Source organism: Schistocerca serialis, chromosome 1 (assembly GCF_023864345.2).
Source record: "Schistocerca serialis cubense isolate TAMUIC-IGC-003099 chromosome 1, iqSchSeri2.2, whole genome shotgun sequence".
Lineage (NCBI taxonomy): Eukaryota > Metazoa > Arthropoda > Insecta > Orthoptera > Acrididae > Schistocerca > Schistocerca serialis.
In genome coordinates, this window is record NC_064638.1 from 1053427177 (window position 1) to 1053451347 (window position 24171).

At 42.2% G+C, this 24171-nt stretch overlaps 1 protein-coding gene across 1 annotated transcript in view; it reads left to right on the forward strand.

Moving 5' to 3' along the window:
• The window catches only part of LOC126415407 (uncharacterized), a 514961-nt gene that overhangs the window by 303087 nt on the left and 187703 nt on the right, over positions 1 to 24171 (forward strand). The window contains exon 2 of the mRNA XM_050083429.1: positions 2006 to 2066. Coding sequence (XP_049939386.1) covers positions 2006 to 2066 — 61 coding nt within the window. The remainder of the gene's footprint in view (positions 1 to 2005; positions 2067 to 24171) is intronic.

Genomic DNA, 24171 nt, shown 5'->3' on the forward strand with positions numbered 1-24171 from the left:
ACACCTATTCGTCATCTGCGGTAATTTTAATGTATACCATGTGCTTGCGGTCTGTAACCACCTGCCCCAAAGATAGAGCAATTGAGAGCGTTCTCATGTCCTCAAGTGCGTGTTTTTTGAACAGGGGTAGAGTACGCGAATCAGCACTGCAACAGGGTCTTTTACTGCTGTCTATCTCTTTTTACGCACTCTGGGCCTTCCACACACCGCTCGGTAGTAAGTGGTTGATAACGTGCACTCAACTGATCACTTCCCTAGCTGGGTTCACCTGCGGGATAGTGTGCCCGAAAGAAAACAACCACGATGGGTGCTTAGTAGGGTAGACCAGACGTTTTACTGCCAACTTGATCTGTTTGACCGCGAAGACAGTTTCCAGGAATTGATGAATCATGTTACTCAAATGATGTACGGCGCCTCTGAAGCATCCATTCCACAAATTTCAGGCTAGTTGAAAAGACGGCAGTCGTTAGCAGGCAATCTAAGGAGAATGTTGTCCTGCAATAAGGATCAAGGAGGTGGCTCTGCGTAGGTTCAAGCAGTGGCCAAACGCAGAGAACCTCGCGTCTTTAGGGTGGCAAGGGCGAAATGTCTAATTATTAGAGAGAGAAAAAGGAGATCGTTCCTTTAAAAGTGCAGTTGGCTGGTAGATCACCAGGAGGATTTCTGGGAGATGAGAGAATTGCCCAGTGGCTGCTGTAATGGGGAATGGAAGTCCCTAAGACCAACCCGTGAGACATTGCTCAAACTATTGCGGCCCCTATTACCACAGTCACTGTCACTGCCAGTCAGGATTCAACTTTCCGACGCTAAAAAGTGATTACTGAGAGGGATATCTGGTACTTCAGTTCCGCCACTGACGAAGAATGCACCTGCTCTTCTCTTGTGGGGACTGGGTTCTTCCTTATGTGCAGTTCGTGACACGTCATCTGATCACAGTGGGGTCCTTCATACCTCAAAGGGCCCAGCAAGGAAATCCTCTTTGTGCTGTTGAACCTCATTTTGGCGTCAGGTCACTTCCCTGACTCCTGGCGGGAGGAAATTTCAATTCCACTTTGGAAACACGGGAAAGACCACCAACGCTCGCGTGGTTATAGTGATGTCGCTCTCATTAACTGCGTGGGAAAGACCTTGAGGTGGATGGTCAACTGCCACCTTATCTGAATCTTATAATCCAGGTCACTTTCACTATACCTTTGATAACCTAGCTCTCCTGGGATGGACTATACTGCGGGCTCCTGCCCGGCATCATCTCTTGAGTATCTTTCTTGACATCGAGAAGACTTACATTACTTGGTGGTATATTATGCTCGGGCAGCTCCATGAATGGAGTTTCCGAGAATGTCTTCCCATTCTCAGTCCATCCTTTCACAACACTGTTGGAGACAGCGAGTCGCTGATGTCCTTTCCGATCTCTTGGAGCAGGAGAACGGCGTCCCTCTAGTAGCGTTCTAAGTGTGACTGTGTTTCCATCGCTTTCTCCTTTTTTAAAGTTTTAAACTTGACATAATGCATACAGCTCGTATTTCTGTGTGTGTGTGTGTGTACACATTTTTTGCTGAGTTTTATTATTTTTTAAATTGTAGTTGAAAATTAACGAGGCTGTGAACTGCAGTTCATTGGTGGCGATGGACCTAATGGAAAACTCCGGAAAAACGTCTAATACTCTCTCGTCTCAAAAAAAAAAAAAAAAAAAAAATGCGGTGGTGATGGATTACAGTGCTGTCGACGTCGTTCTTTTCTTTTCGCAAGGTTAAGGCTCACATGGAAGACTCCTTTTTTATACACAATCATTGTGGACAAAATTACTAAATTGTTAGAGCAGTGGTAACAGAGAATACCAACGAAAGAACGTATTGCACGATACACACATTAAGAACGGATGTATTGCAACACAGATAAAAGAAAATCTTTCGTCTTTTGTCAAATCATAAATTAGAACACAGTTGTAAGCTATGGCAGATTTCAAATTTTAGTGGCACTAACAGTGTACTTTTTTCTCTTACAGTGGTGTTTGGTATTGGGGTTGATGTGGCCTTCCACCATCATGTCATGGGAATATACGTCACGTAAGTACATCTAAACGCAACCAACTTTTTTAAATATTTAAAATATTTAATACCCTGGCAACGAATTGAAGTAAAGGTCTCCAAAGTGGTATTTTTTAAGCTCTTTTCTAAGAAGATGCTCATATTCGTGATAAACTTAGTCGGGCACATAATGTATGTGTATGCAATGTAAAAAGATTAAAGTTCCAGTGCAACACTAATGTCACAGAAACGAAATGTTGCTACGTTCCTCCTGTATGTTGTCTCATAGAGTCAAAAAGTATTCGATTCTTTGTTATTTGTGACAGATTGTTTCATTCTTACTCTACGGTTGGTTGGTACCGACTGCTGGATTATACTAACGAGGCTTTGGAAAAGCAATAATATCTCGCAAATGTTCCTTCGGCCGAAGAATACACTACAAATGCTGCGGTGCGAAGTCTGCTTGTGAATTATGTGCAATGGCTAGTTGACAGCCGTCCAGTTTGAAAAGTATTCCTAGCAGCGTTGGGAAATGGGTTCATGAATACGGCCTTTGTATCTACCTTGAAATGACATTTGCTGAGAAAGCTATTACCAACACTACAGATGATAAACACTAACGCCTGACGTCATGACTCGTCGAGCAGACCACACATTTGCGGACTGTAGTGTCAGTACTAAAGAAGCCCACCACTGACGTATTAGATTATTGTTGTCAGGTACTGTTTCCGGACGAATTTCAGTCATATCAACTAAACTAGTTATGACATACTGCTTCTACTCGGCTGGACCATTCATCTTCTATGTTACCACACAGTATGTTCTGCATACCCTCACTTAGCAATTAGCCTACTAATTTCAAAATGATGAGAGACTCTAGTAATAAATACTACGGTACTAGGCCTTGAAGTTTTATAAATTTTATTCCAGACTATCGTGGCTGTATAAACTACTAACTTTATACCAGTTGTGTCACTTTGATAGCACCAGCCAAGTATTTGATTTACTATTGAAACATAAATTCTCATCTGATTATTTTTTCTCGTTATGTAATTTCACAAATATGCATGCGCTAACCAGAGAGCTATGCTTCAGCAGTATTAGTTCTATGCTCAAAAAACGCCCCAGTATTCTGGGAAACTCAAATCAACAGTTCGCAATAACATAACAGCGAATACCATATCAACCTACTTTTCTTAACAGACAATAAAACTAATAGCTCCAGTCAGAAACGTTTCTTGGTAAAACTCCCGAATTATTAATGATAATTTTTTCCGTAAAGGATGGCATCATGAAAACTATTGACAATTTTTTATTACTGAGTTTGGCCAGTTATAGGTCGCAACGGCTAATACTAAGGTACAATCTTTTTCGTTCTTCCCAGAACTTCTTTATGCGTTGGCAGATGGCCTGTCTCTTTCATTTGACAGCCGGCCGAAGTGGCCGTGCGGTTAAAGGCGCTGCAGTCTGGAACCGCAAGACCGCTACGGTCGCAGGTTCGAATCCTGCCTCGGGCATGGATGTTTGTGATGTCCTTAGGTTAGTTAGGGTTAACTAGTTCTAAGTTCTAGGGGACTGATGACCTCAGCAGTTGAGTCCCATAGTGCTCAGAGCCATTTGAACCGTTTTTCATTTGACTTAACCCTCTCAAGCTGTGATTTTTGATGTTGAACAGGAAATTTTTCAGTACTGATCAGTAACCTGAAATTTTGCCTGTCGTGTATGGTGTCTTCTGTGACGTTAAGTTTTATAAAATCCTTTCTCTTCTTTTCCACCAATCCCGTGGTACTTTTTAATTTGCAAATGAAATTAAAAATTTTCTTCGTCAGCCTAATGTGATTCATTCTGTAAATATGACAGTAAAACTTTAATCTCCTCTTCCTATGTTTCTGTATATTTTTTTCTGTTCGTATAGTTGTTATCTTTGTTCTTTTGTGGTCCTAAAATTTTTCAAAAAATGGTTCAGATCGCTCCAAGCACTATGGGACTTAACATCTGAGGTCATCAGTCCCCTAGGCTTAGAACTACTTAAACCTAACTAATGTAAGGACATCACACACATCCATGCCCGAGGCAGGATTCGAATCTGCGACCATAGCACAGGCGGTTCCGGACTGAAGCGCCTAGAACGGCTCGGCTGCAGTGGCCGGCTCCTAAAATTTTTCTAGTTAATTTCATTTCTTTATTTTTCAGTTATCCTTGTTCGCATCTTTTATTCAGAGTTAGGCATTCAGAAAGTATAATGTGTAATTCTTGCTTCGAATAATACCGATCTTTTATTGCATCGGTTTTGGGCGAAACTATACTAATTCCATTGTCCTCGATCTCTCTTTGCTTGCGGTATTATCTAATCCACTTGATTATATCCATTCTCCCAATTACTTAAACATATCAGCTCTTTCATTGTTTCCGTGTTTTGTTTGTGTTTATCTTTCGTTGTGTCTTTATGTTCAGTGTATTCCGTTTTCTCATACGATATTAGTAATCTGATGTTAGCTGCACTTACGTGAAGTGTTTGTGTGTTTAACTTTGCACCTATTTTTCCTTAGAAATTACTGCAATATCGTCAGAAAAAGCGAAACGTTTCACTTCACATCTTCCTTTTCTTTGTCCTAGAGGGATTCCTTCGATGTTTTTCTCTTACAGTTCTTTATCCCACTTTCTCATCACCTTGTCTAATGCCAAGTTGAAGAGAATCGGTGAGAACCCATCGTCCTGTCGAAGACTTGTGTTAGTTGTGAAATTTCAAAAACGTCTTCTACGAATTTAACTTTTGAAGTTGTGTGTGTGCGTGTAAGTTCGAGTAATTGTTTGGTGGTTTTGTCGATATATGCTTCTTCTAGCTTTTGGAATACTGTCTACAGATAGAATCGCAGGCTTTTTTTTAGAATCGATGAATGTAACGACAATGTTAATGTTCCTCATTGTTCTTGTCCTGAAGATTATTTTCATGTTAAAAATTTGCTCTGCCTACGGTCTGTTTTTTCTAAAACTTGCTTGGTACACGCCAGTTGTGTGTTCTGCTTAGTCTTCTCTCTTATTCAGTAGTTTTTTGGATATAATTTTGTAGGTGACAGAGATATGCCTCGGTAATTGCTGGTGTCTGCCCTGTATCTCTTCTTATGTAGTGGATGGATTATGGCTTGTTTATACTCGTGGTTGTCTGGTATTCTTCATTACTCCCAGCAATCTTTAACAAGCTCATGCTTGGGTTCATCTGTCTACTTCCATCCCAGTACCAACATCTCAGCTAATATCCCGTCTTCATCTGGCGCTCTGTGTTTCAGCCGGCCAATGTATTGTTCTATTTGATGCAGTGACGGTAGTTCTGATAGTGGATTTTTCTTTTTAAGTTTGTCTGATAGTCGTGTTGATTCCTCGCAATTTAGAGGACTTTTGAAGTATTTTTCTAGTAACTGACAGTTGTCCTTGTTGTTGGTAATCAGTTTGCCTGTTGAATCTTTGAAGTGTAGGCTCACTGTCTTGTACGCTGTTATTTCTTCTTTCAAAACTTTGTAGAAATCCGTAGTGTTGTTAAGTCTGAATTTTGTATATGTTTCTCCTAATAGTTTTTGTCATATTTCCGTTTTTCTGTTCAAATAATTTTTGATGTCTGTTTTCTGATCTCGACGAATGAGTCCAGTCTCCTTTTTTGCAGGAGTTCCATTTTTTCCAAACTGTTAGTGTATGCTATGTCGCTGCGTCACGTGTTATTTCACCACCTCTGTTTCCTTCTTCTTCGTGATTGATCTAGTTCTTTCACAGTTTCTGTCAGTGCTTCTCTGATTTCGTCCCAATTTACCATCTTTTTTTGTCTGAAGCTTATTAACATAAATAGTCCCTGTTGTCTAATATAAATTTCGTTTCAATTATATTGACTTTTTAATTTTGGGGTTTGGTTTTTTACATTTAAATTACGCTTCTATTTCTGTTAAAAATGATGCGAATCTATGCCTAGTCCTCTTCTGACCCGTACATTCATGAATTCTGTACGTTATTGTTTGATTATTGCCATAAATCCAGTTTATATGAGCCTAAATATGTATTAGAAGATCAGATCATCTTACACCTTGGTAATCTGCTGAAAAAGATTGACATTACTTTTAAGTCGAAATGTCTCCAAAAGTTGATGAGCCTTTCTCAAATCTTACTGTTGCTTCTGTTTGCTGGAAAGTTTCCCATTGTTGCCTTGCACTTCTCTTCTCTGCCAATCCGTGCGTTGAAATTTTATGTGGTGCTTTGGTATTTTTGATGTCTCATTTTCTTGTGTTTCCCAGAACTGCTCGACTTTTTCTGTATTTTTTCTGTTGGCATTGTTGGTAGGTGCATGTGCGTTTATGATGGTATAGTCATTATTTGCTGATCTGAACGAGAGAAATGATATTTGCTTCGATGGGGACGCAAAACATGTTATGGATTCTGTTACATCCCGTTTGACCATGAAAGCTGTCACAAGCATAGTGACTTTCTGTTTATTCTTTGTGGCAGGTTTCCCTCATAAATCTTGTAGCCCTTTCATTGAAATGCGTTCTCAACTCCGTAACTGGTTTCCTGAAGTGCTAGTATGTGTATGCTGCGTATGTTTAATACTTCCGTCAATCATTTAATTTTCCCTGTCTCTTTTAAAGTGTTGAGATTCACTGTGCTTAGCAAAAATTTTTCGCAGGCCATAGGCGAGAAGTTCTATGAAGCTCCAACTCTTCCTTACATGAAATTCTAGGCTCTCCGGGATCCTATGGCATATTTGCATCACTGTTACCTGTGATGAACGATTGTTTACCTTCTGGAGTGCTTTTGCGTTCAGTGTTTATCATCAAGTCTTGGTTGAAAGTAAATTAAGAGTGCGTGTTAACCCCTTCACGGGATGTTACATCTATGTTCATATCGTCAGATGGGTTATAACAGCCGCCCAGTATGGAAACAGACGTCTTTCGTAACTGACCGCTTTGGTAACAGATGCAACTGGTTTTTATAGCAGCCATCAATATGTAAACAGACGCTGACTACGTAGTCGCTTGCTCAATTCAGACGCGGCGTGGATTTTCGTCCTGCTTGGTGGGTTGCCTCTTCTGCTAGATCCGCCATTCTGAGAGTCCATCCTTTCCGCCTTTACTAGCGTTGATGTATCAATGTCAGGACAAATTGACTCATCCGTCTTCTTTGCTTTTAATATCTTGATCCGCCTCAGAAGCCCTTTTATCTTTTTCACCACATCTCCCATGTTGCCGACTAATTGGCTTCTTCTCTCCTCTTACCAAGCGACCAGGTATTACAAATAGACTGTCCCGCATTGGCAGTCTGTGTCATTGAGTACTGAGCCCCCCGTCACTTCAAGGCTCAGTCCTTGGAGGGACTAATGACAAATATATATAAACAAAGGAATTTTTCAGGTCAGTCTTTTATTTGGTATACCACTTCGCTTTTAGATGCTTTATATCATCATCTTCAGGAGGAGAATTACTTATTTACTTTGTTGGTGGTAGCGCAGGCCACATATGCCTATTGACAGCAGCAAGCCAAGTGAAAACTGATTGTTTCTTCTGTTGCTGGTTACGATAGTTACTTTTTCAGAAACAGCACTACTACAGTTAAAAACATATATTATGCAAGAGTAGCAAGAGTAGCGTGTACCTACTGGTAAAGTAAAATCAAATAGAAGCTGCATACTATTAAATGTGCCCTTTACTGTACTTAAGCTGTTACTTTCTTACTTCATGTACAGTGAGAGAAAATGCAAGAAAAATAGAAGTAAGCAGCATCTCTTTGGTTCTACTTTACCAATAAATGCACAACAATCTTGAGTAATTGATTTTTGGACCTTTAGCAGTGCTGTTACCGGAAAAAAAGAAATATCGCTAGCAAACGTTACGAGTTTTTCAATACTACTGGTGCTGTGAAAAGGCTTCTGTGCTTCGCACTAATAACAAGAATGTAATTTCGTAATTCTCCCTCTGAAGATGGTGTAATTTTTCGAAAAACGTAGTGACACAATTAAAAAGTGATTAACGCAGAGAACTGTTATTTGTTTGTAACACTCGAATTGTTTCAAGAAATAATTTCTAGCTTAAGGCGGAAATAACTTATAGATTCGTATTAGCTACACATTGTGTCTCCTTGAAAGCTAATACACAGACATATATACAAACTTCGCCCAAGCATATTATTGACACAGGAAACATTTAGTGACACAAATACCAGGTACATGAGTTGCCTAGAAACAAAGTCAGTAATCTCCACTTTCGAAAATTTACATTAGAAGAAAACAACTGTACAGGCGTCCATGGGACTAAAATTTGATTATGTTTACTGAAATTAGCGAAACAGTTTTACATAATATTTTTACCTTGAAGTAGCTGTCACAACAAATAACAACGCTTTTAATTGGGGAAGTGGTGTTTTTGCTTCCGCCTTGGAATTTTACTGATTTTGCATCTCAGCCAGGTTTGTAACTGAATGTGTATTTAAAGGCTTGAAATTAAATATGGATAACAAAGATCATTATTATATTAACGATAAAGCATATTACCACAGATTTATATTTTATTTTTCATTAGTCGAAGTTATAAGAGATTACAATGTAACTTTTCTGCACACACAAGTCTGGAGACTTTCATTGGTTCACTTTGACTGTTGTTATTGGCTGCCACGTTAGGGATATGTGATGGATGGTCGTTGTAAATTAGAGTATGATAAAAATCCAGTTTCCGATTCCGACTCCGGTTCTCACCAAAATAAATTTGAAGGAAGCGTGATATCGGCCATATTCTCAAGATTGACAAGGTGGTGTTGCAGTGGTTGAATGCGCTTTTGGTAGCATTTGAGCAACATGTGTGTTATATCTATAGGTATCTATGTTAAGCATTTAGAATTTCTCATCTCTTACTAATGTATTGCACTGGTTGTTGGTTGATCTCTTCAGTATGTGTCTGTTACAGGGAGAAAAGTGGAAATACCAAGCATTCAGATCCTCCAGTATCTTTTCTGCTTTAGATTTTTCTTCATGCTGTTCATTTCACAGTGTATTTTACAATATATTAATTGGTAGTGTTGTAAAAACTCTATAGAAGTACCATTAATACAGGGCATGACAGTTTAATACCTTGCTGTAGTTTAACAAACGAAATATAACGGTTGGAAATCACGTGGACAGCATGCGAGGTCTGACTGGTCAATGAGGATATTGCAGGCTTTGCTCCTCAGACTGTAAAAGATGATCATGGAGATTGCAGCCTTTGCTTCTAACCCTAGTTTTCAGGAGGGAAATAAACTCATTTACAGTAGCTTTTTCATCTTTAAACTGGTGGATTTTGCTAGAAAACACCAACGACAATCAATTTCTACCATATAGTAACTTCTGAAAAAACTTGGAGATCGCTGACTTTGCTTCTAGGTGCCTCACATCGTATAATATCCACGGCACACGGTGAGTATAACAGCGAACCCACTATGTCAACGATATTTAGGTGAGCAATTTCACAGTGGGCTATGAGCCAGTGAGCAAGGGGGCAGCCCTTCCTAGTTAATATATTCATCTATTTATACGAGGGTAAGACAAATGAAAATTTTAAATATTTTTTTAAATATTATTTATTGTGCAGAAGTGGTACAAAGCTGTATCACTTTTCAACATAATCTCCTCCACGCTCAATGCAAGTCCTCCAGCGCTTACAAAGTGCATAAATTACTTTAGAAAAAAATTATTTTGGTAGTCCGCGCAACCACTCATGCACCGCGTAGAGTACCTTTACATCAGAACGGAACTTCTTTCCTCCAATTGCATCTTTGAGTGATCCAAACATATGGAAATCATTTGGGGTAAGGTCTGGTGAGTATGATGGATGAGGAAGACACTTAAAATGCAGGTCTGTGATTGTTGCAGCTGTTGTACGGGCAGTGTGGGGCCTTGCATTGTCATGTTGCAAAAGGACACCTGCTGACAGCAATCCACGTCGCTTTGATTTGATAGCAGGCCGCAGATGATTTTTTTAGGAGATTTGTGTATGATGCACTAGTGACAGTGGTCCCTCTAGGTATGTAATGCTCCAAAATGACGCCCTTTTCTCCCAAAAGAGAGTCAGCATAACCTTTCTTTGGTTTTGGTGACGAGGAAAGGCGCCATTCCTTGCTCACTGTCTTCGTTTGCGGTTGGTGGAAGTGAACCCAGGTTCGTCCCCAGTAACGATTCTTGCAAGGAAGCCATCACCTTCTCGTTCAAAGCGCCAAAGAAGTTCTTCACAAGCATCAACACGTCGTTCTCTCATTTCAGGAGTCAGTTGCTGTGGCACCTATCTGGCAGACACTTTGTGAAACTGGAGCACATCATGCACAATATGGTGTGCTGACCCATGACTAATCTGTAAACATGCGGCAATGTCATTCAGTGTCACCCGGTGGTTTTCCTTCACTATGGCTTCAACTGCTGCAATGTTCTGTGAAGTCACAACTCGTTGTACCTGAACTGGACGAGAAGCATCTTCCACTGAAGTCACATCATTTGCGAACTTCCTACTCCATTCGTAGACTTGCTGCTGTGACAACCATGCATCACCGTACTGAACCTTCATTCGTCGATGAACTTCAATAGGTTTCACACCTTCACTACGCAAAAACCGAATAACAAAACGCTGTTCTTCCCTGGTGCAAGTCGCATTCTGCAAGCTGTTTGTAGCAAGCTTACCAACTTACAGGATAACAGCGCGAAATTTCGATTTGTTATTACAAATTTAAGGTTTTCATTTGACTCACCCTCGTATGTCTTGTCTCAGTTGATAATAGAAACTTATTTCAAAAACGTGTCGTGAATTTTTATCCATGGGACTTTACAACTCAAGCTTTACCCTTATTACTTGCTAAGAACATCGGTCTTTCCAGAACGAAACGTTAATCAGGTCAATAAATTGGAGGTATTAGTTCATAGAAAAATCATAAACTGGCTCTGTTTTCATCTTCTCTGTAAGTAAATGTTCGTTTAACCTGGTTAGAATCTGAGACCCAATTACAATGGGCAGATGAAAGTAGATTTGTTGAAGGAAACATTCGGCATTTAGTCGTACTGAGCCAGGAAATCCACAGAAGAAGATTACAGCCTCATTCCATGGATGTCTTGTTTTGTTGCTTGCGGTACGATGAATCTGATACTTTTCATGTCAATGTAAGGGCGTTAGGTTACCCTAATGAGTTGTAATGCGCTTACGTATTATAACACGATGATGTATCTTGGTTACCAGGTAGCTTCTGCTGAGTTAAGTACATGTGCGTTTGTGTCACCCACATGAAACGAAAAATCAGATACTATGCAATGTACAAATCGCATTTCAACTCAGATGTTCAATTAGCTGCAGATTTTCACCTGCAGCAGTATGTAACACTTATATCGATTAGAAGTGGGTTTATATTATGTAACTGTGTACATGCAATTATGGAGTGTGTATTCTAATTTATTTCTTGATATGTGACAATAAAATTACAGTTCTGTAATGTATATATGAGAAGAGCAAAAAGATATGTTAAAATGATAAATTATTATAATATGTGTATGTTTATTAAAATCTGGTTCATGCTTAGGGCACTTGTATTTGTAACATGTAAAAGCTGTAGGGAAGCCCCCCCCCCCCCCCCCCCCCGCAACGGAAGTGGAATGGCGAGATGGAAAAGATGGTTTTGGCGGTCGAACTGAGCGCCTCCTTGGTGTGAACGCTACGCAGTATGTGGCTAACCGTAGCACCGTACACTTCGACGGTGCTAAGAGAGGCAATTGGAAGCTTCTTTACAAAGCATTTGCCTCGGATGTGGATCTGGCTATTATTTGGTATTCTCAGCATAAAGTAATTGCTGTAATATGTTGAAAATCCGACGCCAAGAAGAGATTTTATAGAGTATTCGAACATCAAGAGCAGTGAGTACAGTTATCCGCCATGTCGCTTGCTCCCAAGCTTCGCCACTGCTACACTAACTTCATACATTCAGTATTGTATGAGCCATAGACCAGTTAATTTGTGTGTTGTTTTCATACTAATCACAACACTATAAATCAGTGTCCGGGACCGTATTTTCTATCATGGCCACGAACCTATGCAGGGTCCTCACCTAAGTGCTACCAAAACCGAGTAGCCTGATTTGAATGAACAATTATTGCATTCAGGTGTTTAAAAGTGATTTTTGTCTAATATAAAACGAATAATAAAAGTTAAAGTTAGAACCACAAAAGTAAGTTGGATAGGCTCTTGTTATAGTGTGCTTAGTTTATTACAAAATACAGTTTTGTAGGATTACAGTCTAGAATACCTGCTTCACAGGTGATAAAAAGGCAAATAACTAAAGCTCATTTTAAAAACAGTGTGGTTTTGATTTCTATCGTGAATGGTTCCTTTTTTGAAGTTAATTAAGCCCAGTGTTGAATTTAATCTTTTGCAAAGTAAATTATGAACTACTCCAAGTGAAGTGAATGATTAGCCTTTTGAATTAGTCTTTTCTACTGTAATAATCGGAGAGCGTTGAATAGTGAAACTAGTTTATGGGTCCCCATCATATTCTCCACCTATTAGAATGAAAATTGAACTATTACTGTTGCAAAGGAAAAATGATATTTGTAGAGGAGTTTAAACAGTGCATTTATGATATTATTCATCTTTATTTGTTTTTTTCATATCAGTTAAGATAAAATCCCCTCATGTCCAAATTTAGTTCTGCACTTCATGGAGTAACGTTTCAGTGTTTGATTGAGTAATGCGTTTGAGTGTAGCTGTCTTTAGTATGAGCTTGGTGCAAATCTACTCCGTATAAGTTACTGGTGTGTGCGTTATTGGTAACTGCTGCTACACACAGTTCAGAGTGCACTGTGTCAGTTTGTATCCAATTTGCTATTCAAAGGGAAATATCAACGAAAGTAACTTCAACAACCAGCGTTCAATTTTCTTAAACATATATTTCCAAATTAATGTGACTAATTGGGCTGGCGACCGTTCATTTTTTTTCATTCACTTATGATTTTACCACTTTCATTAACTCCTCAGGTTAGTCCGTTTAGTTTTCTGTTCATTTCACCATATTCAAAATTATAGTCCGATACCTTTGTCCATTAGGCTCTCGCGAGGTCAAAATTCAAAATCATCTCAGAGGGTAACATTAGCGTGTTTCACTGCACGTTAGTGTTATATGTGGCTAAAGGTTCGGTTGTTACGGAAGAGTGACATACAGGCTAGTGCGTTATAAGCAGTGCAAGTTTTTAGAACACTTGCAGGAAAGACTTTATTGAGGCTGAAGTAAGAACTGGTAGGAATGTACAGTATCTCAATGAAATAGCTCTGAGTAAGTACGAAGAAGTAGCCTTTGTTATATCATCATGCTGGGACACACATTTCATCTTTATATACTTTTTAACGTCATTGAAGAAATTCCCCAAGAATTCTGTCAGTTACATAAAGTAGATGGAATCAAGAAACAAACCCACGATTGGAGAGACACGGAGAAAAACGGAATAGTGTTTCGAATGAAGAAAAAAGACATTTTTATCGTAGACTGACAGTTGTTAACTTAACTCATTGCAGTGCTACAAGGTTCTGTCTAGAGACCATGATCAAGCCAAGAAAGTATCACTTATGTACTCATATAAGAACATATACTGGTGAACACTGTAGCACTGATAGTTCCGTCTGAACGTAAAACGCAGGTAGAATGTACGACTTGCTCATTGAACCCGTAATTTTATTCATACTTGACATCTTAAATATAGCAATTTAGAAGTAGATTTTACTTCAAATTTGAGACAGTATGTTCATTACCTAAATCATGATGTATACATACATACAGAGGTGATGTTATGTTGTCTGATCTTGTAGATCGAAACTAGTTGTTGCGGAACGAAAAGTTCCATTTATCAGATGTCGTGGAGTTTTCTGAGATGGTTTTTGCAGCGCTACAGCTGTGGAACACCGCCGATAGAAAATATTTTAGAAAGTTTTTATTATAAAACTATCCCAAGATATAAAATACTTTTCGTCCTCTGTTTCCACCACGCCTTATGCAGGGTAGATATCTTTCATAAGTTTGTTTCGCGCAGTGGTTTATATGATACCATAATTTATTTCATCTTCGACAATACAAAAGGCGCGACATTGTTTATTATGAACAAAGTTCATAACAGGGTGCGCGATCACAAGGGACTGCAATGCACGCTCCGCAACGTACCCCTATGCTGGCCACAAGGTTGGTAAGGAGTTCATCTGGTAGGGGATTCCTTCCTTTCCTCCACCAGCGTGCTTCACAACTGCTGGATGATCTTTGGTGCACGTGGATGTGCTGCAGAACGTTCCGCAACGCATCCCGCAAGTGCTTGGTGGGATTTAAGACAGGGTAGCGACAGGCCAGTCCATTTCGTTCCAACAGCTCGTCCACCGACATGTTCGATGCAGTCGCTCATTGTCATCCACGCGCGATAACATCGAACAATACGGGAAAGCTCCTGGAACGAGAGAATACGTTGGTCTGCCCGTTCCTCCGACTTAAATCCCAGTAGTACGTGTGAAATGCTTCGGGAAGACGTACGGCAGCACATTCACATGCACCAACAACCATCCAGTAACTGTCAGTCACGTTGATGGAGAAATGGAACGCCCTGCCTCGAGAACTCCTTACCAGCCTCCTGGCCAGCATGGGAGCACATTGTCGAGCATGCACTTCCGTCCATGGTGACCACCCTATTAAGAACTACGTAGCCTTTCCTATTGTCCAGGGACCATCATAAATCGCGGTGATTTCAATGTGATTAGCGTCTTTGAATAAAAGTTACCTTTCTGTTCGTCTCGTTGTGCATTTCTTTCAATTACCTTCTGTACAATACTAGCAGTTGTTTCTTTGTACAGTTAGAGTTTTATAGAGCCTTGACATATCTTGCCAAAGTGACTTTTGCTTCGAAGTTTCGTACACCAGTCAATTTCTAGTTTACTACAACATATCCAAAATAACTACAACTTTAAAAATTAGTTACAGGAAATACGGTTTAGTGTTCGTTTTTGAAAAAGAATTTTGCTGTAAGTAAATGACAGTGTTATATAAATGCTGACTTTAGTTAGCATAGTGTGTCAGCGTCCGAGAAAATGGGTGCTTTGTTATTGGTAGCGCTCATGAACCATTCAATAAAAAAACGTTACTGAGTAAAAAAGAACATAAAAATTAGTGGTACTTTTTTTCATTAGAAACTACAATTACTCATATCGTACTGATCTAAATGTGTACTAACAGAATTTCATAATAGCATCTGTAAAATATAAGGTCCAGAGAAATTACGGTTCACTGAATATGCTCAGTGGGTTTTGTGCTTTATTGATTACCCAGTGTATTCAACTGGTTTTGAAATTTAGCTTTGCTGTTTCTGGTAGAGAGTGCCAATATACATGATCATTAAATGCAGCGTGGTGTAAGTTTGAGGGAAATGATTGCATGGAAAAGAGTAAATCAATTGGAAAACTGCCGAAGTGAACTGAATACGTAGCATCTTCATCTACATTTATACTCCGCAAGCCACCCAACGGTGTGTGGCGGGGGGCACTTTAAATGCCACTGTCATTACCTCCCTTTTCTGTTCCAGTCGCGTATGGTTCGCAGGAAGAACGACTGCCGGAAAGCCTCCGTGCGCTCTCGAATCTCTCTAATTATACATTCGTGACCTCCTCGGGAGGTATAAGTAGGGGGAAGTAATATATTCGATACCTCATCCAGAAACGCACCCTCTCGAAACCTGGACAGCAAGCCACACCGCGATGCAGAGCGCCTCTCTTGCAGAGTCTGTCACTTGAGTTTGCTAAGCATCTCCGTAACGCTATCACGCCTACCAAATAACCCTGTGACGAAAGGCGCCGCTCTTCTTTGAATATTCTCTATTTCCTCTGTCAACCCGACCTGGTACGGATCCCACACTGATGAGCAATACTCAAGTATAGGTCGAACGAGTGTTTTGTAAGCCACCTCCTTTGTTGATGGACTACATTTTCTAAGGACTCTCCCGATGAATCTCAACCTGGCGCCCGCCTTACCAACAATTAATTTTATATGATCATTCAACTTCAAATCGTTCCGTACGCACACCCCCAGATATTTTACAGAAGTAACTGCTACCAGTGTTTGTTCCGCTATCATATAATCATACAATAAAGGATCCTTCTTTCTATGTGTTCGCAATACATTACATTGTCTATGTTAAGGGTCAGTTGCCACTCCCTGCACCAAGTGCCTATCCGCTGCAGATCTTCCTGCATTTCACTGCAATTTTCTAATGCTGCAACTTCTCTGTACACTACAGCATCATCCGCGAAAAGCAGCATATTTGACTGTCAAATGTTCCATCGAAAAGAAACCAAAAACTTGTAGTCTCTACATATATAAATTGAATTCACGTTCTGCCGTACGTCTGTTTGTGCAAGCTAATCTCAGGAACTGCTGCAGAGGTTTTCATCTTGTTTTGATTAGTAGATACACTGATTCAAGAGGAAGGTTTCTTTGTATAATTACAAATATTTCATAAAAAGTTTCTGAATTATGGAGAAGTAAAATTGAAGTTGTGAGAATAACGACACTGACGTCTAGCGAACAGTCATCAAAATGCTAGAGAGCAGCAGTGCGTCGAGAACGCAGCAGGCGAGCTGAGATTTGGATTTCGTTGTCAGCCCCGCTTTAGCAGCTGTGCAGAGCAACGTGATGTGTATGTGTGTGTGTGTGTGTGTGTGTGTGTGTGTGTGTGTGTGAATTCCTAAAGGACCAAACTGCTGAGGTCATCGATCCCTAGACTTACACACTACTTAAACTAACTTAAAGGAGCTAATGCTAAGAACAACACACACCCATGCCCGAGGGAGGAGTCAACTTCCGGCGGGGGGAAGTGGGGGGGGGGGGGGGCGCAGTCCGTGAAATGGCGCCTCAGCCCGCGCGACCACGCCGCGCGGCACGAAGATGTGTGTTTCAGCATGCAACGCAAGATCGCTCACCATGTTTGCTTCCTCCTGTCGGCGATAACGCGACGCCGAAGTGCTACAAGAACTTGGCGAATCAACACTAGGAATCAACACTAAATTTCACCTAAGGCTTCACTAGGGCAAAAGCACTTTTTTAAAGGAGGAGGCCAAAATCCCAGTTGCCGACCTCGTTGGCATTTACTTTTTGATCGTAAGTAATATGGACTATATGAAGCTTATTAACGATGCTACATGTAACAAAGTTCTTCTAGAGATGAAATGAGGACTTCATTTCTGCCATCAGATTGCAATCTTGTCAACATGGAAGTTAATCATGCTGAACTGCACATATTCGAACTGCCCTTCGAACTCACAGCGGCAGACGTCTTGGGAGCGCTCCGCCCCTACAGCACGGTACAAGAACAGGTGGCAGGAAAGTGGATCCAGTTTAAGATTTATCCAGTCCTCAATGGAGTACGACAAATACTGCTACGACATGTACCATCGTACCTCCAGATAGGAGGCTGATAAACCATAATTATTTATGATACCTACTAAGGAGACTGCTACACTACGCTTGTCCGTCCTCTTTTAGAATACTGCTGCGCGATGTGAGATCCTTACGAGATAGGACTGACGGAGTACATCGAAAAAGTTCAAAGAAAGGCAACGCGTTTTGTATTATCGCGAAATGTGGGAGAGAGTGTCACAGAAATAATGCAGGATTTGGGCTGGAAATCATTAAAAGAAAGGCGTTTTTCGTTGCGACGGAATCTTCTCACGAAATTCCAATCACCAACTTTCACCTCTGAAAGCGAAAATATTTTGTTGACAACGACCTACATAGGGAGAAACGATCACCATGATAAAATAAGGGAAATCAGAGCTCGTAAGGAGAGATATAGGTGTTCATTCTTTCCGCGCGCTATACGAGAATGGAATAATAGAGAATTGTGAAGGTGGTTCGATGACCCCTCTGACAGGCACTTAAATGTGATTTGCAGAGTATCCATGAAGATGTAGATGGTCAGCCTAAAATATGTTCTGGATGTGGTAAGGAAGGTTATCTATTTTCCGAGTGCTTCCAACATTGAATCACACACCTACCTACGCAGAATGTGGTACCTCCACCGACGCCAACGATCCTCCCAGTGACCTATGCGGCGGCGCTCACAATGCCTCCGAGCGTCCAGACACCACAGAAAAACGTTGATCTACAGGAACAATCCACCGTGGATCGATCAATCAGCCTAGCAGACTAGCCAGTGGCAGAACTCTGGATGACGCCGTCGATATTGCCGAATACTGCAGTCATCGCCGGCAGCAGGATGACAACAAATCACTTATTACGCCTACTAAAGCTTTGTGTCAGCGATGCACGAACCAATACCATCGTCTGACACAGAAGGACACACACGAAAACAGCGTCAATAAAAACACAGAAAGTAACGCCACAGGACCGCGCCGGAGGAAGAAGAACTGTTCCTACAGCACACCAACCACGAGGCTGACACCATTAATGCCTACTCTACCTTTACAGAATGGACGACAGGATTTACGGCGCCCGTCTGCCTGTCCTCTGTGGCGAAGGCTTCAGGACAGGCTGCAAACTCACTCGGTCCCTCCCTACGGACCAGTAAGTTCTTATGGAACATGAACAGACTTTCACGCCTATACCGTGGGTCGAGGATGCTGAGATCGTGCAGGACCAGACCCAGGCCCCTCTGAACAGAATTGGGAGAGCCGCCGTCGGTGCGGGTGTTATGTCACTCGTGATGACCGCTTCTCTCCACCGTCACCATGGATAACGTTGCCTAATCACCACATCACCAGGCTTTCTGCTTGACCACGATAAATATCAACATTGTTAGGTCCTCTGTCAAGATCCAACTCCTAAAAAAAACAATACAGACAACGGGACTCGACTTCGCATTCCTGTAAGAAGTGAGACCAAATGATCTCCCGGACTTATATGGTTATTCATCGTACATGACTCCTGGTGGTCCTACGGACATTGGCGTGACGATTTTAGTGCGAAACGGCATCGAAGCCTCCAAAATGATGTATTTGCCTTCTGCTCGAGTATTGGCAGTCGCGGCACTGAACACCCAATGTTTATGCTCTGGCGAATACCACCAAACATCGTACTGGACCAGGTTCTGCTCCGTGGACATAGCTCCATATTCCTAGGACAGTATGAAATCAGCATTTTCGCCGACGATTTCAATTGTCTCCTTCATCCGAAGGACCAAATCCCGCTCTACACTTCTTGTCTGGAATGGGTGTAACGATTCATGCACTTGCGCGACACTTGGAAAAAGTACATGACGAAATTGCTTGACACACCCGTCTTACCAGTCATTTGGCGAGCCGACTGGATCGCATATATTGGTCAGAGGTATTACACAAAGAGTTGTGGCCGCCGAACGATGGCATCTGGCCTTCTCCCACCACCTATATCTGCACGATGCATCTCCGCCTGCCACACGTCTGGTGTAGAAACGACTTCTGCAAGATGAGCATAATTGACCTCCAGGAACCGGACTGCCGCCGCAACAAGGGTAAACTGTGAACGACGTCACTCCCGATACCCCTCCATTTTGCCGTGGTGGTTCCTGTGCCAAACAGTGAGTCGCTAGACACCCACATAGTAAACAGTTTTTGATGTTACTGAGCAACAATTATACAATAATTTTTAAATGAACACGCCGCCATTTGACTGTAAGCCAATTTTGAACCTTGTGTCCTGCAATGTATGTTAATGACATAAACTCAATTACTTGAAAATGGCTTAAAAGGCCTATACCTGAGTCGCCCTAATTAAATAAACAACAATACAGACAAATGGCGGAGTGTTCATAAAAAAACCATTTACACAGTTTGACAAGGGCAGGGTTGCATTTCACTGACAGACCCTGGATTTTCACTAAGCGACATTCAGTGACCCCGATATATTGCCATCGATGGATAGACAGCGTAAACAACACTTAACAAGGCTCACATTCTGTCATTGACTATGCACCTGTTAGAAGCTGCCGTAGCCTGTATGCACTGACACGACGGAATGAGCGCAGAGGTACCTACTATGCACCGCATTGTGGTGGACATGCGCCGACACGGTTAATCGAACGCCTTACAGCCCGAGGCGGTTGCTCCAGAAAAACCCAAGCAACCATAGTGAACTCCATGGAGGTTCATTCTCTTATTCTTTACCAGAAAAGAACCGTAAATGACGGAACAACTGTGACGTTCACTTTTGACAGAGCAACAGTGACGGAGTTAATGAAGGAAGTCTTACCTGAAAAGGTGAGGGACGCATTGGACGAGGTACCCACTATGCACCACATTGTGGAGGACATGCGCCGAAGGTTAATCGAACGCCTTACAACGCGAGACGGTCGCTCCAGTACAACCCAAGCAACCATAGCGAATTTCATGGAGGACCATTTTCTTAATCCTTACCAGGAAAGAACAGTAAATGACGGAGCCACTGTGACATGCACTATTAACAAAGGAACAGTGACTGTATTAATGAAGGAAGTCGTACCTGAAAAGGTGGGGAACGCATTGGACAATGATGTGTCAGTAAGTCTCCAGGGTCTAATGGACAATTAACTGAGTTTTACCAGAACTTCCGTGCCTTTACGTTACCCCAAGAGGTTACCATATTCTACGAACTCTTGTCCCTGGACTGCACTGTATCACCTACTTGCTGAAGGACGTCTCATATTGCTACACATGCCAGAGGGAGGGCAAACGGTCAGTGACTACCAGCCACTTTATAGTGTCGAATACTGAATATAAGATCTTCGCCAGGCTTTTGTCAGGCCGCATTAAGACGTCCCAGAACAGACATTGCAGGGGGGATATGGCAACATACAAGTGGCCACGGGTGACTACAGAGACTTAATAGCGAACGCTCGATCGTCTCCTTAGATTTTGATTGGGCCTTCGATAGAGTGCATCACAACTTCCTCCTCCAGGTCAGGGACGGGATTTCCACCAAGCCTCACTGACACCCTGCAGCGCCTTTTGTCAGTAGCCATCTCTCAGACACAGTTCGACAGATGGACCGTGGATCCAAAGCCCATTGAGAGGTCTCTGCGATAAGGCTGCCCCCTATCTACACACCTTTATGCAATTGTACTCGAGCCACTCCTTGAGGGTCTCAACCACAATCTATCTGGCATGGCACTGCGAGACATCACCTTCCGCTATAGGGCGTACGCCGACGACCTGCTCCTGCTGGTTTTATCCACCGATGAAATCTGCAACGTCCTAAATTGGATTGAGCGATACGGACAGGCCGCGGGCAGTCTTGTGAACATCAACAAGTCGGTTACATTGGATATCGGGTGCGGTCTTGGGCCGAATGCTGCGTCCCCTCCCGCCATTTACTGAAAGGAGATATTTGGGAGTCAGGTTTACGAAGGACGTGAGAGGAACGACCACGGTGAGCTATCGACGGTTACTACAGACCGTACTCATCATGGTGCGCCAGGAACTGTTCCGGGACTTGAACCAGCTGCAGTGCCTGAATTACCTGAACCTCTACAAGGCGTCAAAACTCAGTCACGTGGCAAATGTCTTCCCCTGCCGACGATGACAGGTTGCAGACTTCAGGGAGACTTGGACTATTAGCTATTCACAGAAGATGCATTTAAAGTACGTTAAGCACTCTCATCCTCGCCTGAGCTGTAGTGGGCAGGGACTAGTTAACGTCTGGGCACAGGCAGCTGCCCACTATATGAGCAATATGTGGAAATGATGAACCAGCCAACAATCTTCCCTCGTGAGTTCTCGTGCCGTCTTCTCACGCCCCACCAGTGTCTGCGGCGCAGGTCGCGACACAGCTCTTTCAAGTATCGACACTCATTGTCGAACACAGCGATGTGATGTCGCATCTCCTTGAATCTCGATCGCCGAAGCGAAAGATTTTTTACACACCCTTCTGCTGTACACAACTACTCATTGGCCACGAGTGTAGAAAACGATACACCACCACTTTCTGCCCACCACAGTGGCGCATGACGTGGTAACAAGTCAAAATATACGACGACACACTGGCTCCACAGTTACCGTATTAAAGAAATCGCCCCCCCCCCCTTTCCGCTGACTGTCGCCTCCTAGGCACCGATGAGCGTCACTTCACGGCGTATGGTCGTCCGGCGTTTGGTGACTGACACAGAAAATCTTAGCTTGTTACCTCTGCATCACACCTACCGTGATTGAACCTCGGACCCTCCTCTGTCTGGATGACCCCCACCCCCTCTCACCGCAAAATACCGTACGATTACATGGTTCAAGGGAATGACCATCGACTATGTCTTCGGTGAAGGGGAGAAAGTGGAATTTGATTATTGGTCGTGCCAGCAAACTGCTCACAGCGCCCTCGAACGTACAGCAAGTTACCGTATGGCCTTTTCAAATTATTTACGCAGTGTTTCCGTTAACCCCCCCCCCTCCCGTCTTCCCCTAGTTGGGGAGTGCCAGGCGCAGTGTGACGTTCCACTCAGCGTCACATTGAAAACAAAGTCCTGAATTGTAAACAGTGAGAAAGAAAAGAGATTGGCTCATGCAAACCTCCATTAATTGAGAATGAGTCTGTTGTAGATATTTTTGCACACAATTTTTGCACTGCATTCGCTTGAGAACAGAGGCCGAGGCGATGCCGCCCGCCACCTTTTTCTCCTCTGGCGTCATTAGGGTGCCTTATAGAAGACCATGAGGTCAGCAACCCACTCTTTCGGCCGGTAAGCCTTTCAGAGTTCTGCTCAACTGGCCACGAGTTGCTGAGCATACCCCGTCTCAGTCCTCTCAACTAGCAAAATTTCCTGACAGTACCGGGAATTGAACGCTCTTCTTCCAGACAACAATCAGATACGGTGACCGTTTAGCTATGGAAGTGGATGCTGCTTAGTTATTATTGTACCATATTGCTGCGAAAATGGGTAAACTATCATTTTTCCGTGCAAGTATGAACACTAGATTCAAATCAGTGTCTTTACCGTCGTTCGTGAATTGTTATTTCCATGGTGACACTCATTTGCTTCCTCCCGGAGCCAAGAGCGCTATGTGATACATGTTACTGGCAGATCGAGAAGGTGTCATACTGTGGAGTCAAAAGAAGGGAAACGACAAGAAAATTGTTATAAGGTTCATGGAGGTATGTTCCGTCCTTGCAACTAAATGACAGACAGTTTGTTTTTTGCCATACGCGTTTCGCTTCTTTTATTTATGAAGCACCTTCGGTGACCAGTAGTACATGTATGTTTTTATATTATAATAAATGCGTTATGTGTCAGTTATATGTATGTTACTCTTCATTTTTAGTTTAGAAACATCGTTTGCAGTACGTGTTGCTTACGATTTCCAATGTAGCTAGTCCATGTATATGTGGTTCTGGAGATATGTTAACTCGGTCCCCGTATTCCATATGGCCGATTTCCAGCGTTTTTTGACCCACATTTATCACAGTACTGCATTTTCACTTTTCATTGTGTGTTGAACGTGTGTATTTGCAGTGCGTAGTGTTGCCAGATATCGCTCTGTGTTTTGTCTTTTGTTTGTGTTGTGTGTGCGGTATATTCATTCATTTGATTTGTGTGTGTGTGTGTGTGTGTGTGTGTGTGTGTGTGTGTTTGAGAGAGAGGGAGAGAGAGAGAAAGAGAGAGAGAGGGAGGAGAGAGAGACTTGAGACTTAGAGAGGGCTGATGATGATGATGATTGGGTTGTGGGGCACTCAACTGCGCTGTTATCAGCGCCCGTACAAAGTCCCAGTTTTTACATAGTCCAGTTTGTACACAGTCCAATCTAGCCACTGTCACTAATGATTATGATGATGATGATGATGATGATTGGGTTGTGGGGCACTCAATTGCGCTGTTATCAGCGCCCGTACAAAGTCCCAGTTTTTACATAGTCCAGTTTGTACACAGTCCAATCTAGCCACTGTCACTAATGATGATGATGATGATGATGATGATTGGGTTGTGGCGCACTCAACTGCGCTATTATCAGCGCCCGTACAAAGTCCCAGTTTTTACATAGTCCAGTTTGTACACAGTCCAATCTAGCCACTGTCACTAATGATGATGATGATGATGATGAAATGATGAGGACGACACAAACACCCAGTCCACGGGCAGAGTAAATCCCAAACCCGGCCGGGAATCGAACCTTGGGCTCTGTGATCCAGA